General features: G+C 38.9%; 1 protein-coding gene across 2 annotated transcripts in view; it reads right to left on the reverse strand.

Moving 5' to 3' along the window:
* The window catches only part of kto (mediator complex subunit kohtalo), a 53,832-nt gene that overhangs the window by 14,944 nt on the left and 23,304 nt on the right, over nt 1–15,584 (reverse strand). The window contains exons 23-32 of one of the 2 annotated variants that reach the window (XM_089733306.1): nt 10,172–10,263; nt 9,568–9,676; nt 7,920–8,137; nt 7,010–7,192; nt 4,861–5,001; nt 3,704–3,818; nt 2,988–3,029; nt 1,636–1,821; nt 1,169–1,256; nt 346–509 (exon numbers count right to left, since the gene is read on the reverse strand). In XM_089733306.1, the coding sequence (XP_089589432.1) occupies nt 346–509; nt 1,169–1,256; nt 1,636–1,821; nt 2,988–3,029; nt 3,704–3,818; nt 4,861–5,001; nt 7,010–7,192; nt 7,920–8,137; nt 9,568–9,676; nt 10,172–10,263 (1,338 nt within the window). The remainder of the gene's footprint in view (nt 1–345; nt 510–1,168; nt 1,257–1,635; nt 1,822–2,987; nt 3,030–3,703; nt 3,819–4,860; nt 5,002–7,009; nt 7,193–7,919; nt 8,138–9,567; nt 9,677–10,171; nt 10,264–15,584) is intronic. The other variant, XM_089733307.1, reaches the window with a different exon arrangement.

The raw sequence follows: 15,584 nt of genomic DNA on the forward strand, positions 1-15,584 counted from the left end.
AGGTATCGTGTGCAAGATATCGTTTTCTAGCAGAGAAAGGTTAAAGTCAGTTTTATTAATTTTGTGTAAAAATCACAAAACAATTTCACCGTAATGTTATAGATGACAATTTTATTAAAGGGTAAAAAAAACATATAATTCATACATACATATAATTCTTTTCCTATCAAAATAATTTCAAAATCGGTTACTTTTGTGAAGTCAAACGACAAACTATGAATATAATTGTTTACGGCATCACCGCTATTACACATGTGTTGCGATGTAGACGAGATGTTTCAGTTTTAAGTTACGACAACTTGACACCATGACGATCAAATAAATAGATCAATTAGAAAATTATACCTGTCCTTGTCTGGCGGTGGCGGCGCTGGCTGCTGGAAGACGTTGATGATGGCCCGCGCTACCGTGTCCAGCCACGCCGACAGTTCCGGGGAACCGCCGGGGAACTGCTTGAACATCAACTGAAGGTCTAGCCACGACATTCTTAGTGACCATTGTTCTAGGTTCTGTAATTGAGAATATATCTTGGCATTACTTTTCACTATAATATATACAGGGTGTTTCGGAAATGCTAATCAAATAAGGGATTTTATGACCTGGTAACTAAGACCTTTAAGTCATGTCTTATTTTAATTTATATTCTTATTTTTATAAAAAATGGTTTTAATGGAGTGAAATATGAAGATGATTAATTTGAGACAGTAATCAACTGGGATGAAATTAAATGAGATGATATGGGATGACATATAATCTCAGTAAAATGGTGGTCATTTACTGAGATTTTTTCAGTGGACTTTTTGGAGGATCCCGAGAAGTTACGTCCGGAGGCTTTGTTTCACTTTCCCACATCTGTGCACTTTCACAGATATTAAACAGTTAATAAGCCACCGTTATTACACATTTAAACATGAAGAAACACTAAATAGACAAAATAAAACAAATCAAACAACTTCACTCCTCGCGTTCCCGCCAAAAAGCCCGTTTTCGGAAATGCGTTAAAAGAAGTCAGGTGGGGACCATAGAACGCAGCGCCGCCATTGATCAATATATGAAGTCTAAGTTTGTTTAAATATATTGAGGTTACGCCCCCTGACCGATTTTACTTTTCCTCACACATACCTTCATCACATCTCATCGCATTAAAGCGCTTTTATTATAAACTCACCTCTAATAATCGAGTGATCATAGTCTTCTGATCCAAGTCCGGATGTGTGTGACTCGCTGAATCCGGATAACAGATCATATGCAACAACCTATAAATAAATAAAAACCATTTTTTTTTATTGCTAAGACGGGTGGACGAGCTCACAGCCCACCCGGTGATAAGTGTTTTAATGGAGTCCATAGACATCTACAACGTAAATGTGCCACCCACCTTGAAATATAAGTTCTAAGGTCTCAGTATAGTTACCCTTCAAACCGAAACGCATTACGGCTTCACGGCAGAAATAGGCAGGGCGGTGGTACCTACCCGTGTGGACTCACAAGAGGTTCTATCACCAGTAATAACGCAAATTATAATTGCGCCGGACGTCTTATCCATTAGGCCAACGACGACTTCGATTTGAATATCACCTGCAAGTGGTTTTGTTATTTTCAAATGTTATAATGATACTTTATCGACGTAGATACCTCTGCGCTTGTTTTGGAGTGATCATGGAATCGAGCAGCATGCCAGTCTGGTACAGCTCATCCGGATTCTGAAGGCACTTCTGCAGCACCCATTCTTCGGAGCATATTTCCGCTAGCACTTTCCTGGCAAACGAGGAAAGCGACTGCGACGAATCTAGCAAAGACGACCCAACTCCGCCGCCCCCTCTGGAATTCATTATTTCATTTTTGAACGGATCACGTTCCGTCTACGGTTTTATATATGCTGGTGTGATATGAAAACATGGAACGGGGGCTCAAAAAAGTTAATAGTCTTGTATGAAGCGAACTTAAACAGTTTCGGGATAGATTGAAGAAAACTTTTAGTACTGTTTTTAAGTTTTCACTTAATAAGGGCCTACAAAATAAATATGGTTATTGAAAATAAATACGTACAGTGGAAAAATAATAATTAAATTGTGATTTTTATATTTTCATTAGGAACAAGGATAAACATTTTAATTGCTGTTGAAGAATGAAAATTTAAATGACTTTGAAGAGAGTGAAGCATTTTACCGTTTTTACTATCGCGATCTGTAAATAATCAGGAATTACTAATTCTAACAAGTGCTAATAAAAGCAACATATGCCACTAAGTAACCAATCTTGTTAGATGGAGCTAATATATTAGTTTGAGAAATATTTATCTTTTGTGTACTAATTTAAAATAAAAATTTAATAAAAATTGAAACAAAAAACATTGCTTCAGTAAATTTCTACTGTTAATCTCAACAACATTTTAGGAAAGCATTGTAATCAGTCAGAACTGCTTCATTCTCTTCGAGCTTAACATTTAGTTACTGTCAAGGATCCCGTGGGCCAAAAGAACTAGGGTGACGCAGACGTGAATATGTACAGCAAAACAACATGAAGACAAGACAAGCCAAGCGTGTGACCAATATGCACGACTATGTACAAGAGACAGTATGTTCGGTTATGTACAGCCTTGGTCAAATTTCAGTTGTCTATGATTTACAAAGCACAACTCTATTTCATTTAGTAAAACTACCCGCCTAAATTCGTAATAACTGAAAGTCTTTTTTATAACTTGAAAAGTGATAGCATTTAAAATTGCAATAAAATTAGTGATTTACAAATTTAATTATTATCACTACATACCGATCAGCATTAAATAATAATTTATGCCTATTCAATTTGAAACGCTGTATCGTATTGGATGCAATATGCAACTGCACTTTTATTATTACTCGATTCAAATTAGTCCTTAGACCATAGACAACTTCAATTATTAAGGCGAATGGTGAAATGGTCACAGTGAAGCCACATCCTGGAGGTGCAACCGTGAAGGTAACTCAATATTAAAATAAACAAACCTAGGAGTTCTATGGCCCCCACTCATCTCTGAATCTACCATCCTAAGAATAAAAACATAACTAGTCAATAATATGATATCGATAAATATTTTTTTTAGAATTCGTCTTAAGCATAACAAATTATGTTCTTTACATTAATACAATAACTTCAAAACTACAGCATCAAGCTAATACAACGAATGTAATAATGCCGCAAATGCAAATTAATATTTTTAAATACTCTTATTTTTTTTTTTATGCATTCATTACTTTATAGTAAACTGGATATTCTGTTTGTTTGTTTTTTTTTGTATTTTCTCGTTTATTAAAAAAAAAAATACAAAAACTTTTTGCAAAAAATAATATTATTTGCGAATACGTTTCATAACTAACGACTACCTCATTAATAAGATAACAGCGAACATAATTCATAATCAGTGCCCAAAGTCAGGAGACTGCATTACGTATTTATTACTTGTAGTAAAGGATTTACGTCGACAATTATTTAACAATTTATAACCAAACTATATTTCAAACATCGTGTCGAAAAATGTACAATCAGTAAGCTTATTGATTTGTCATAATGTTCTATGCTTATTCAGAAATAATAACAACAAAATGCTTTCACAAGTGTTTGTTTTAACAAGTGTTTGTCGTTGTGTGTGTGTGTGTGTGTGTGTGTGTGTGTGTGTGACTGTGATTTGGCTGATGTTTATAGCTAGTTATAGATTACTTACGACAAGAGGTCGAGCTGCGCGTCGCTTGGCACCGCGTCGCTCGTGCCCAGTATGTGCGACAGTTCACATGACTTCTTGCCTATCTTGCCGCCGTCACGCGCAGAATCACCGACCACTACAGTTTATAATAATTGTAAACAATTGGTACAATTCATGTAGTATAAAAAATAACAACTCGGTTGAGTATATTGGATACAAGTGTACCGCTTCGGTATTAATAGTTACGGAACACGCTAGGTTGATCAAAGCGTGATGGCCAATAACAATCGTAGCTGTGATACGTGCCTCGTGTGGGCGTTGTGTATTCGGCAGATACATGGCATTATGAAAATGCAAACAAAGCTATTATAAAGTTTTCGTGATTTAAATAATATAATATTAATTAATAATAATTGGTCAGTAGGCAGCGGCTTGGCTCTGCCCTGGCATTGCTGACGTCCATGGGCAAGGGTAATCACTCAGCATTAGGTGGACCGTAAGCTTGTCTGCCTATTTGTATTGCCTATTTGTTTGATTGCCTTTGGGCAATAAAAAATAAATAAAATAAAAATATCATTAAGCGCCCTGTAAACGATCAAATTTGTTTGTCAATCTTTACGATTTCATCAAACAATAGCTTAAACGATCAAACCAAATATCAAACAAGTTTGATAACTTGCCCGTAGATTCGGTTTTCGCCTTGCCGTAACAAGACGTCGCCGCGTCGTGTCGAGAACGACTGAGATATTGTTTGACAAACACCCCTATACACGTTCGAACTTGTTTGTCAAACACGCCGTCAATCAAGTTTTCTATCAAACACGTAGACTGTTTGACAAACGCGTCAAATAAAGCTGCATACTCTCAAACAATTTGATCCTTTTTTTTATTGCTTAGATGGGTGGACGAGCTCACAGCCCACCCGGTGCCAAGCGGCTACCGGAGCCCATAGACATCCACAACGTAAATGCACCACCAACCTTGAGATATAAGTTCTAAGGTCTTAGTATAGTTACAACGGCTGCCCCATCCTTCAAGCCGAAACGCATTACTGCTTCACGGCAGAAATGGGCGGGGTGGTGGTACCTACCCGTGCGGACTTATAAGGGTCATCGTCTACAGGGCGCTTTACAATCATCATTAACCGTTATTGGTGTACAACCAAATCGTAAACATACTCAGTATGGCTTTAAGCGTAGCGAGGACGGGTGCGACGCCGATGTTTTTGTGCGCGGCGGCGAGCAGGTGGCGGTCGCACGACAGCCGCACGCCCGCCGCGGCGCCGCCGGGACCGGGCGACGTCGACACTGAATACAAACCTTACACAACAGAAACGCAACTGTAAAATTTAATCTGAGTACACGCACTGAGGATATGTCGGCGCAAATATGACTGTTTACCTACTTATTATAAAAATAATCATGATTGAATGTGATAATCTGATCATCTGAACATTAACTAATTACGCTGTGTTTATTACGTTGAGAAATTGATGTTAAACAGTCCCTTTTATTGTAATTTCAATACTTTAAAAACGTGTAAACACGCTCACGACTCACGTGTACCAAGCCCTATAAATACGGCTTGGTCATTCGTGTCCGAGCCGTAGCACAGTACGGATCTCTCTGGAACGTTGTTACGCTTCTCGTGAAATATACGCAGTTCTCGTGAAATTCTCGTGAAGTTTTGTTTCGGAAGCCCAAACATGAGTCATTCGTCAACAAAGTGTGACGTCAGCAATGCTCCGTCCCACTTTTTAAAAACATTACGGAGGTCCCTCCTCCGTCAAATATTATGCGAATCGAAGTACAATCGTATTTGGTCGCCTTACTAGTTAGTCTAGAGGCCAGCAACACGAAAGTGGAGGATAATAATTCTCGAGCGTACGTATGTATGTTTAATTACGTCCGAGAAATAAAGTAACTTAAGTAGCCTATGTATTTAAAGCAAAAATAATAATAGCGTGAATTAAAAAAAACTTTGCTGCGCAAAAGAATGGCGTAGCAAAAAAAAAAAAAAAACATATTTGATTTTGTGTGTAATTGAAAATTTCAAGTTACATTTATGATTTTATTTTTTGTTATCTATACTAATATATAAATCTATAGTGGTTTTTACGGATGTTCCGTTATAACTACTGAACCATGCATCCGATTGACTTGAAACTTGGTATCCATGTAGATAATACATGTACTTAATGGATAAGCTCACATTTATATGAGTGTTGGACTCCCTACACCAGTTGCGGGGGCGTTAATGATGAGAATCTTTGTGGGGGTGAAAAATAATAATGTTTATTTTAAATGCCCAGCGAAGCGGACGGGTACAGCTAGTAGTTAATAATTACTTTATTTTGTTAGATTGAGCATATGGGTTTCCGGTGTCTGTAAGTACAGGACAAAATTTTTGCTTGGAGACATTAAACTGACAAAAGTTTATTATTGTAAGATCACCGTTCTGTTCTCCGGCTTCCATTGTGAAACTGACTACAAAGATAGTCGTGGTAGTACAGCTAATTACAAAGAACAAGTGGAAGATTTTACTGGTGGTAGGACCACTTGTGAGTCCGCGCGGATAGGTACCACCGCCCTGCCTATTTCTGCCGTGAAGCAGTAATGCGTTTCGGTTTGAAGAGTGGGGCAGCCGTTGTAACTATACTGAGACTTTAGAACTTGTATCTCAAGGTGGGTGGCGCGTCTACGTTGTAGATGTCTATGGGCTCCAGTAACCACTTAACACCAGGTGGGCTGTGAGCTCGTCCACCCATCTAAGCAATAAATAAAAAAAATAACATGTGTGCAATTCACACGTGTTAGAAGTGAAACCTTCAAAAATTTAAATACAATTATCCTAAATGTCTAAGTATATTATTAGTAAAATTTTGTCATTAGTAAATAATTGTAAATCACCTTTTATAGTATGAGGTAGCGCCCTCTGTGAATTGATATTTTAATTTCACGTATAATCCTAAATTAAAATTCACTACAAGAGCTTTCATACACACGTTAGTATTAAAACATCTCACAGATGGCGCTGTATTAAAAATAAAATACTTTATACGTTTTAAAGTATGTAGGAGCTGAGCATTCTGTCTCACTTTTTCTCTCGATCTTTCTCACTTGCTTGCTCCCTACTCTCACTCCATGGCTAGTTGCTTCATGCTACATTCGCCCTGTCTTACTTTCTCTCAATCGGTCTCGATCGCTCTCTCTCTTTTTTGATACTTCCGTTGCATACCTGCGTGACGTTACATCTGTAAAAATTTTACCCTCATGCGCCTAAAAAAGTTTCACTTAAAAAAAAAGATTTTTTATAAGTTTGACCTACCGGGCTGCGGAGTGTCGACCGTTTTGAACAATCTAAGCAAGAGATGGCACGTGAGCCGACCGCCCGTGTCGGTCGAGGGCGCGTTGGCGGGGTTGCCGGTCGAGCCGCCGCCGCCGCACGCCTTCAGCAGGGACGGCAGCGCGGCGTGACGCATGAAGTCCTCCAGCGAGAAACAGTGCCGGGCTGTACCGAATAATATAACGAGCTTGTTAAATTAAATCCGAAAATCTAGGGTATGATGTTGCCAGAGGAATTAAAATAACTAGATGTCTGATTAAACAGGAACTTTATTCGTTCATGTAACAAATTACACAAAAAACATTTATGGATACCTTGATTTTTAAGGTAAACATACAAGTTCCTATGGGTGGTTCTTGGAACGGACTGCGGGGCTACCGCGTTCCTTAACCTCCTGGCTGATGCTTTTTCTGAGGGCTGCGGGGCTACTGCTCAGATCAAGTTTGGAAAAACGAATGGACTGCGGGGCTATCGCACTCGTAGCCGTTTAGCTATCGAATGCCATAGCTGTTTTTTTTCCTACCTAAACTGATAGCCTTGAGAGGCTATTTCAGCGTAACCTTAACTAGTAGGTGAGCTCACGGAACTCAAACCTGACGACGTTGCTAACACGAACCCTAGCAAGAGCCGTGCTTCGCAGAATCTACCGCCGGATCGGAAACGCGATCCACTGAGAAGATCCGGCGAGAAACTCAGTGGGCTGTCTGAGGGTCAATAACTGGCGCGCTGCGGCCTCTTGTATAGTAGTCGTTGACGTTCGTAGTGCGCTGGCGATGCGTAGATTACTCATGGTTATCGTTGTGTGAGTGAGCGCACCACAGTGCAGCGTTGTAGTTAAAATGTAGCATTACTATAAAGGTATTTTTTTATTTATGAGTCTCTGTGGGCTGACCGACGAGGATGCAGGTGAAGACGGCGAGCGCGTCGTGCGCGCTGGCGTCGTGCAGGTCGCGCTGGCGCAGCAGGTCAGGGTACAGCGGCGGGTGCGGCGCCGTGCCGCCGGGGTAGTGCTGCGCGCCGCACAGCGCCACCAGCGCGCCCAGCCACTCCGCCGCCAGCCCGCTGCACCACGCCGTCATCTCCGCGCACACCACGCCCAGCTCGTTCACTCTGCACGCACGAGCGCATCACAAGCGTCTTTATATCGATCTAATCTATATATTAATACGTGAAGCAAAAACCTTGTACCCTTTTTTAACAAAATTGCGCGGACGAAGCAGTATAAAATTTCCCACACTTATAGAGATTTACGTTTTATTTACGTTTTAGACATTGCGTATTACGTTTTAGCATTTACGTTGTAGTTATCTATGTCCTCCAGTAACCACTTAACACCAGGTGGGCTGTGAGCTCGTCCAGAGATCTAAGTAATAAAAAAAATTAAAAGTGAATATAGTGAAGGATTGTAGAATGTTAATGTTTTTTTACATTATGCATAAAAAGACATTAAATCAATAAAAAAAAACATTACACACACTACCGTGTATTTGACACACACACGCATGCATACTATTTGTTTATTTTCAAACTTTTCTTAGTGCTTATAGTCTGTGGTCAAATTGAGAATAGATTAAATATGGACTTTTTGGCGGGAACGCGAGGAGTGAAGTTGTGTGATTTGTTTTATTTTGTCTATTTAGTGTTTCTTCGGGTTTAAATGTGTAATAATGGTGGTTTATTAATTGTTTAATATCTGTGAAAGTGCACAAATGTGGGAAAATGAAACAAAGCCGCTGGACGTAACTTCTCGGGATCCTCCAAAAAGTCCGCGGAAAAAATCTTAATAAATGACCACCATTTTACTGAGATTATATTTCATTTCATATCATCTCAATTCATTTCATTTAATTTCATCCTAGTTGATTAGTGTCTCAAATTAATCATCTTCATTTCATTTCACTCCGTAATATCATTTTTCATAAAAATATGAATATAAATTAAAATAAGACATGACTTAAAGGTCTCAGTTAAAATACCAGATCATAAAATCCCTTAAATAAAAGATTAAATATTGTTTGTCTTTATTAATATTTACTTAAAGTGTAATCTTGGCGAAATCTATGATTATAGAAGTACAATAGTCTTTGACAAAAGAACTTATATTAATTAAATAGTCGTATTTCGACTACCAGGGGACCACTAGTTTAATTAAATTTCACGACGAATTCGTAAACGATATTATAATACATGGACTCATTCAACAATAAGGCATCTCAGGTTTTCACTGGCGTTAGGACGTCTTGTAAGGTAGGTATCACCACCGTGCCTATTTCTGCCATGAAGCAGTAATGCGTTTCGCTTTGAAGGAAGGGGGCAGCCGTTGTACTTACTTTAGAACTTAAGTCTCAAGGTAGGTGACGGCATTTACGTTGTAGATGTCTATGGGCTCCGGTAACCACTTAACACCAGGTGGGCCGTGAGCTCGTCCAACTACCTAAGCTATAAAAATAAAAAGAGTATTAAATGTGATAATCAATGTTTCTTAAACCAGAAATTGTCTTTATCTGATAAGATACCAAAATTAACAATTAAAAATATACCGGTCATTGTCAACTTCTCGACAAACGGCGAGCATTGCTGAACACACAAAGCTGTATCGGTTCGAAGGCGATTCGGCGATTTGACGCGCCCATGATATCTCCATTTTTCCTGTAAAATAAACAACAATAATCTATATATTAATACATGAAGCACAAACTTTGTATTCATTTTTACGAAAATTGCGCGGACGCAGGAGTATGAAATTTTCCACACTTATAGAGAATATAGAGAAGAAGTGCACAATGCTAATATTTTTTTAAATAATGCATAAAAGATACATTAAATCAATAAAAAACCATTACACACACTACATACCATGTATTTGACGCACACACGCATGCATATTATTTATTGTCAAACTTTTGTTCTTGACGTCTGTTGTCAAATTGAGAATAGATTAAATATATTGTTTGTCTTTGTTAATATTTTTTTATAGTGTAGCCTTGGCGAAATTTGTGATTATAGAAGTATAGAATATAATCATAATAGTGTACAAACTTACAATTCCAATTATAATCGAATTTCGACTACTGCGGTACCTCTAGTTTACAAAAATGCGTCTAATAAATAATTAAATAAATATAATTAATAAAATATATTTACCTTTCCGCGGATTCGTGAAGAAGTCACTCAAGAACTCAGGGTTGTATACGTAGTTTGAAGGTATTGGTTGCAGCGGGGAGTACAGGGCTTGCCTGTCAAACAAAATGGGGCATCAAGTACAACAATTACAGCTGAAACGCTTTTTATATTTATTCCTACATACTCCTACACATCTTCATAATATTATCATATCGATATCTATACTAATATTATAAAGAGGAAAGATTTGTTTGTTTGTTTGTTTCGAATAGGCTCCGAAACTACTGGACCGATTTGAAAAGTTCTTTTTCCATTAGAAGCCGACATTGTTCCTGATGAACATAGGCTACTTTTTTAAATTTTTTATTTATTTTATTTATTTGGTTTCATGTGTGTTTTAATGTTTCCGAAGCGAAGCGAGGGCGGGTCGCTAGTTGCTTTATAAGTTTAGATATTTACGAAGAAAAAAACGTGTGCGTCTGGGGACGCCCGACAGAAGTTTAAGCTAATCTAAGTTGAACTATTTAATATAGAAATTGTTTAACTTGAGAAAAACTTAAGTTATTACTTGAATTTTCTGTATATTAATACAGCTGTCGTATGCGCGAGAAAAAGAAAGGCGAGATAGACCGGCGCCGTAACGTGTTACGTAACGCAGCGGTTTACCCTCCCATAAGAAGTTATCACTTCAAAAAAGCAAGTTGCTTGTTGTGAATAGGCCTTTTTACCTAAATAATAAAAATAAACTTTTTTTCTTACATGGGTGGACGAGCTCACAGCCCACCTGGTATTAAGCGGTTACTGGAGCCTATAGACATCTACAACGTAAATGCGCCACCCACCTTGGGATATAAGTTCTAAGGTTTCAGTATAGTTAGTTACAAAGGCTGCCCCACCCTTCAAACCGAAACGCATTACTGCTTCACGGCAGAAATAGGCGGGGTGGTGGTGCGGACTCATAAGAGGTCCTTCCACCAGTAATAGTTCTCCAGTAAACATTCTCAGTACCGCTACCGTATGCGCGATAGAAAGAGAAGGCAGATAGACTGGCGCCGTAACGCGTTACGTAACGCAGCGGTTTACCCTCCCATAAGAAGTTATCACTTCAAAAAACAAGTTGCTTGTTGTGAATAGGCGTTCTTACCTAAATAATAAGAATATTACGGTTTTACATAACAATAAAACCGATATTATGTGCCGAGAAGGAAAACATACAGCATTGTATTATGAAGAAGCAGTGTGTACTTAGCTTAAATTCCTTGTCTATGTCCAACCATTGACAGTCGATTTAGTTCCATCTTTAGCCGCTAGGTGCTGCCAGCAAGTATAAAGGAAGCGCAGCCATCTTTGATCTTCATAGTCTTCACCAGGAAGAACTTCCTGCAATGCTGTATGTTTTCCTTCTCGGCACATAATATCGGTTTTATTGTTATGTAAAACCGTAATATTGATGTGCCTTTGGAAAACATACAGCATTGTATTATGAAGACGTGTTTGTTATCTGCTGGTGAAATTATTAAGCACAACGCTATGATGAAATAGGTAAAGCCATAACAAAATTATGAAGCGCAATGATAATGTTCATAATTTATATAATTATTAAATCGAAAAAACACAGCTGTTAACTTTCATGTTAACTCAATAATTAAAAAATATTTTTATGTTTGTAATAAACATTTTATCTTGTATATACATCATGTAGGAGTAAATGTTTTGAAAAAAGAATCGTGAGGATCTTTAGGAAGTTCTATTATGCGGCAATCATTATTGTAACCGTTTGGATGATTTGCAATTGCGTCTAGAAGGTATTTCGTCCATTAGTTCATTATCAATCCATCTCAGAGGCTACTGCTGATCTACAACTTCTGAGAGACGCGTTGATGCCACTACCTCGTAAGGTTGAACGAATACCAGTTTCCAATTACAGTACGGGATGCCGCTTTTGTGACAACACACATAGTTAGAAAAAAAGTCCTTACGAATCTTACTGGGCATATGTCTTTAGTTTCATGTTTAGAAAGCACTTATGCTTATTGACGAAAATGGATTTCAATTTTAGACCCAAAGACTGGTATCAGAAAGATGTTTTCTCCGTTATCTGAAGATACTGAAAGAAACTGTCTTTAGAAATGTTGAGCAAAGTAAGGTCATTAACTCTGCGTCCAGTAGCCAGCAACATGGTTGTTGGAGTCCTTCAAGCTACATTGAGAAGTGAGCTGGCGGCTGGGTTTGAAGAAAACCAATTTAGAACTATTCTCGGATCTCATGTGAATGGGACTATAATAAGTAAAGTTGTAATAAGTAGTTGAATTTTGTTTAGCTATTCCGATGGCTTTTTTAGAATAGCAATTTTTATTAGAGAGCTTGAGAATGTTTGCTGTCCTACATGTATGTTGCCCGCAGAAAGTCGACAGCGCTGCTTTATGCAGAAGGATTGTGTTATAGGCAACATTTTCTTTTTGGAAAAGAAAAAAGAATTTGGCAACATCTGCAGAATTAGGATCAATTTTAAAACTGTAGCACCATATGCACCATCTTCTAATTGCTGGTAAGTATGCTGACAAAGTGGATTGACACCAGCTAATTTTCAATAAATCTTCTCCTGTGTAGACTAGTCTATTATTTGTACAACCTTCCCCCCCCCCCCTTTCTAAGCTTTCAGGGTTAATGTTTACCCTGTGGAGGAGGCAGGTTTTGGATTTCGTGCGAGTTATCTAGCGTTTGGGATCTGAAGGCTTGGATACCCAAATGCTTTCGCTCAGTCTGGGTACACTACCAGGTAGGTTCCCTAGACACTGTTGAAGTGAGTCAGTACTGGGGGGAGAAGGTTGAGAGCAGGAATTCCCCATGCTAGTTGCATCCTCTACGGTCTGCTGGAGGTATCCAATCTTGGTCGGCGAAACTTTCGAAAGACTTTTGTGGTCACTTGTGGTAAAAAGTGCCATTTCGCAGGTTGATTTCCTCGTGATAGCCTGTCGGCTATGATGTTGTATCTCCCCGAGAGATTATAAGCTGACAGTTATCTTGAGCTTGTCGCTTAGGTTTAAAAATCGAAAGGTCAACGCTAGTGAAATACTTTCAGATTAATTTTGATTGTCACTACCACTGCAAATAGCTCTTTTGTGGCTATGCCGTTTCAGTTGTTGAGCTGACCATAGACAGGACGTTAATATTTTTTCTAATTGTAACCCCTACCCATGTCCGAAGCTTTCGTTGCCAGGAAATGTTTGGTTTTGTGTATCGGCAATATTTGGCATGTGGCTCCGCGACAGCACTGCATTTGTAACCCCTACACATGTCCGAAGCTTCCGTTGTCAAGAAATGGTTGGTTTTGTGTATTGGCAATGTCTGACATGTGGCTCCGCGTCAGCACTGCATTTAATTGTGAACACATGCAGGATGGCCTGTTTTTTACGGGAGTGTTTTTTCTTGAAGCTTCGCAAGAAAATTTGCAAGTTAACATAGATTGATGTAGCTCTGTCAGAGTTTGAGCTAGGATGTTGTGGAGTGGCCACTTTATTTCTCGCAATTTTCCATCGAATCCCTAGATATGTCATCTCTTGAACCAGTGTACTAATTGATTTTTTGTAAGGCTGACTTGGCAGCCCAAATAATCCAAGAGCCTCACAGCTTATGTGGCCTGAAGGCTCAACTTTGACTTCTTTTGATGGACCAGGAGGGACTTGCGTAGGTGGGCTAACACTCAACTTCCCTTTGCACGCAAAGTTTCCGTGACCGAGCATGCTATGCAAGCAAAAAAGGTGTATTTGTCTTCATGGACCAAGAGAAAGTCGCGTAGGTAGGTTAACATTTGGCTTCCCTATGTACGTAAGGTCTTCGCGACCGAGCATGCTATGGGAGCAAAAACGTTTATTTGTCTTGGTGGAACAAGATCAAGTCGTGTAGGTAAGCTAGCACTCTACTTTGCACGCAATGTCTCCGCGACCGAGCATGCTATGGAAGCAAAAAGGTGAATTTGACTTCAAGGACCAAGAGAAAGTCGCGTAAGTACGTTAATATTTGACTTCCCTATGTACGCAAGGTCTCCGCGACCGAGCATGTTATGGAAGCAAAAAGGTGTGGCGCTGGAGCCAGACCGAAGGGTAGGCATGTCATTTCATACTAACTCTTAAGAAGGTACCGGTTCCTGAAGGTACTGATACTGGTACCTTGGTACTGATCCTCAAGAAGTATCGACGAAATTTTGCGACCGGTACTAGAAAAATGTTCCTGAGAAATGTTCAATTTTATCATCCAGTCCCCTGGTTGGAGAAAGTTTGGTACCGAGGTGTCCGAAAAAAGTGTTTTATCTTTACGCCCTTGTTCAACTCTCGAAGCTCGAAAATTGGACGCATTGATCCGTCGCTTAAAAATGTAGGAATAATTCCAGCGCACCCTGGCGGCCGTAGATTACCATGTATTCTCGAATTATTTATAGTCTGTGGCATGTCACTTTTTACATCGAAAAAAATCAGGATCGAAATTTTTGAGCGAGCTATAGTTTGTGGTGATAATTTTTTTTTTTTTTTTTTTTTACGTTATTTTGTAACCGTACATGGTTTACAAATTATTACAATTTTGGTGGCACTCAGTGCCTCCCGTCGGTGTCTTCAATTGCCCCCCCTCTGGATTGTGCCAGATTTACAGACTATAATTGTTTATAATGTTTGGCTTGCCTTTTGTAAGAGGTTGTGACAAATAGGATTGTAGCCCTCCGAAGGACTGAATAAATTTCAATTTAGTATTATCAAACAAAAATTCCTCAATGAGTGGTGCGTTGGCAACAGGATACTTTGTTAGAGATCACGGAAATTAAACTTTGACGTCTTATTTCTATGCATACGGCCCTTTTTTCCGCATACAATTTGAAACGCTTTTTCGGATAATTTGTACGACGGAGACGATTTGCCAAAGTTTTCAGTAATTATGTTACAAAGATTATTAGTTTAAATCTGTTGTGTTTTTTGTCAAAATTTCCGTATTGACGAGATCAATTTGTTTACAACAATTTCCGTTACATTAATTGTTACGCACAGTTGATGCATTATTAGATTTGCAACGTCACTGACCTGGTGGGATAACGAGCCAATTCGAAGATCGACAGTTACCTTTGAATCCATTCGTTTCTTACGCAGAGACTCCTTTTGTTCTTTTTCGCTTGACGAGCTGTTCGAACGCGAGGCGTCTCCATCGCGTCTCGCCTGGACGTTTTCCCTCTCGGAAATTATGGAGCTTGACTCAACATCACCTCGAACAGATGACGCGTGATTCATGGCGTCCGATGATAGGATTGGTAAATAATACTCGTAATGATTGCAAAATAACACTCATAGAAACACAAAATAAATATTTTTTGCAATTAATAAGAAGTCGAATAAATATTTGTGGATTTGCGACTTCACATTACGAAAGTACACAACGCTATGAAGATCAA

Source organism: Bombyx mandarina, chromosome 15 (assembly GCF_030267445.1).
Source record: "Bombyx mandarina strain Sakado chromosome 15, ASM3026744v2".
NCBI lineage: Eukaryota > Metazoa > Arthropoda > Insecta > Lepidoptera > Bombycidae > Bombyx > Bombyx mandarina.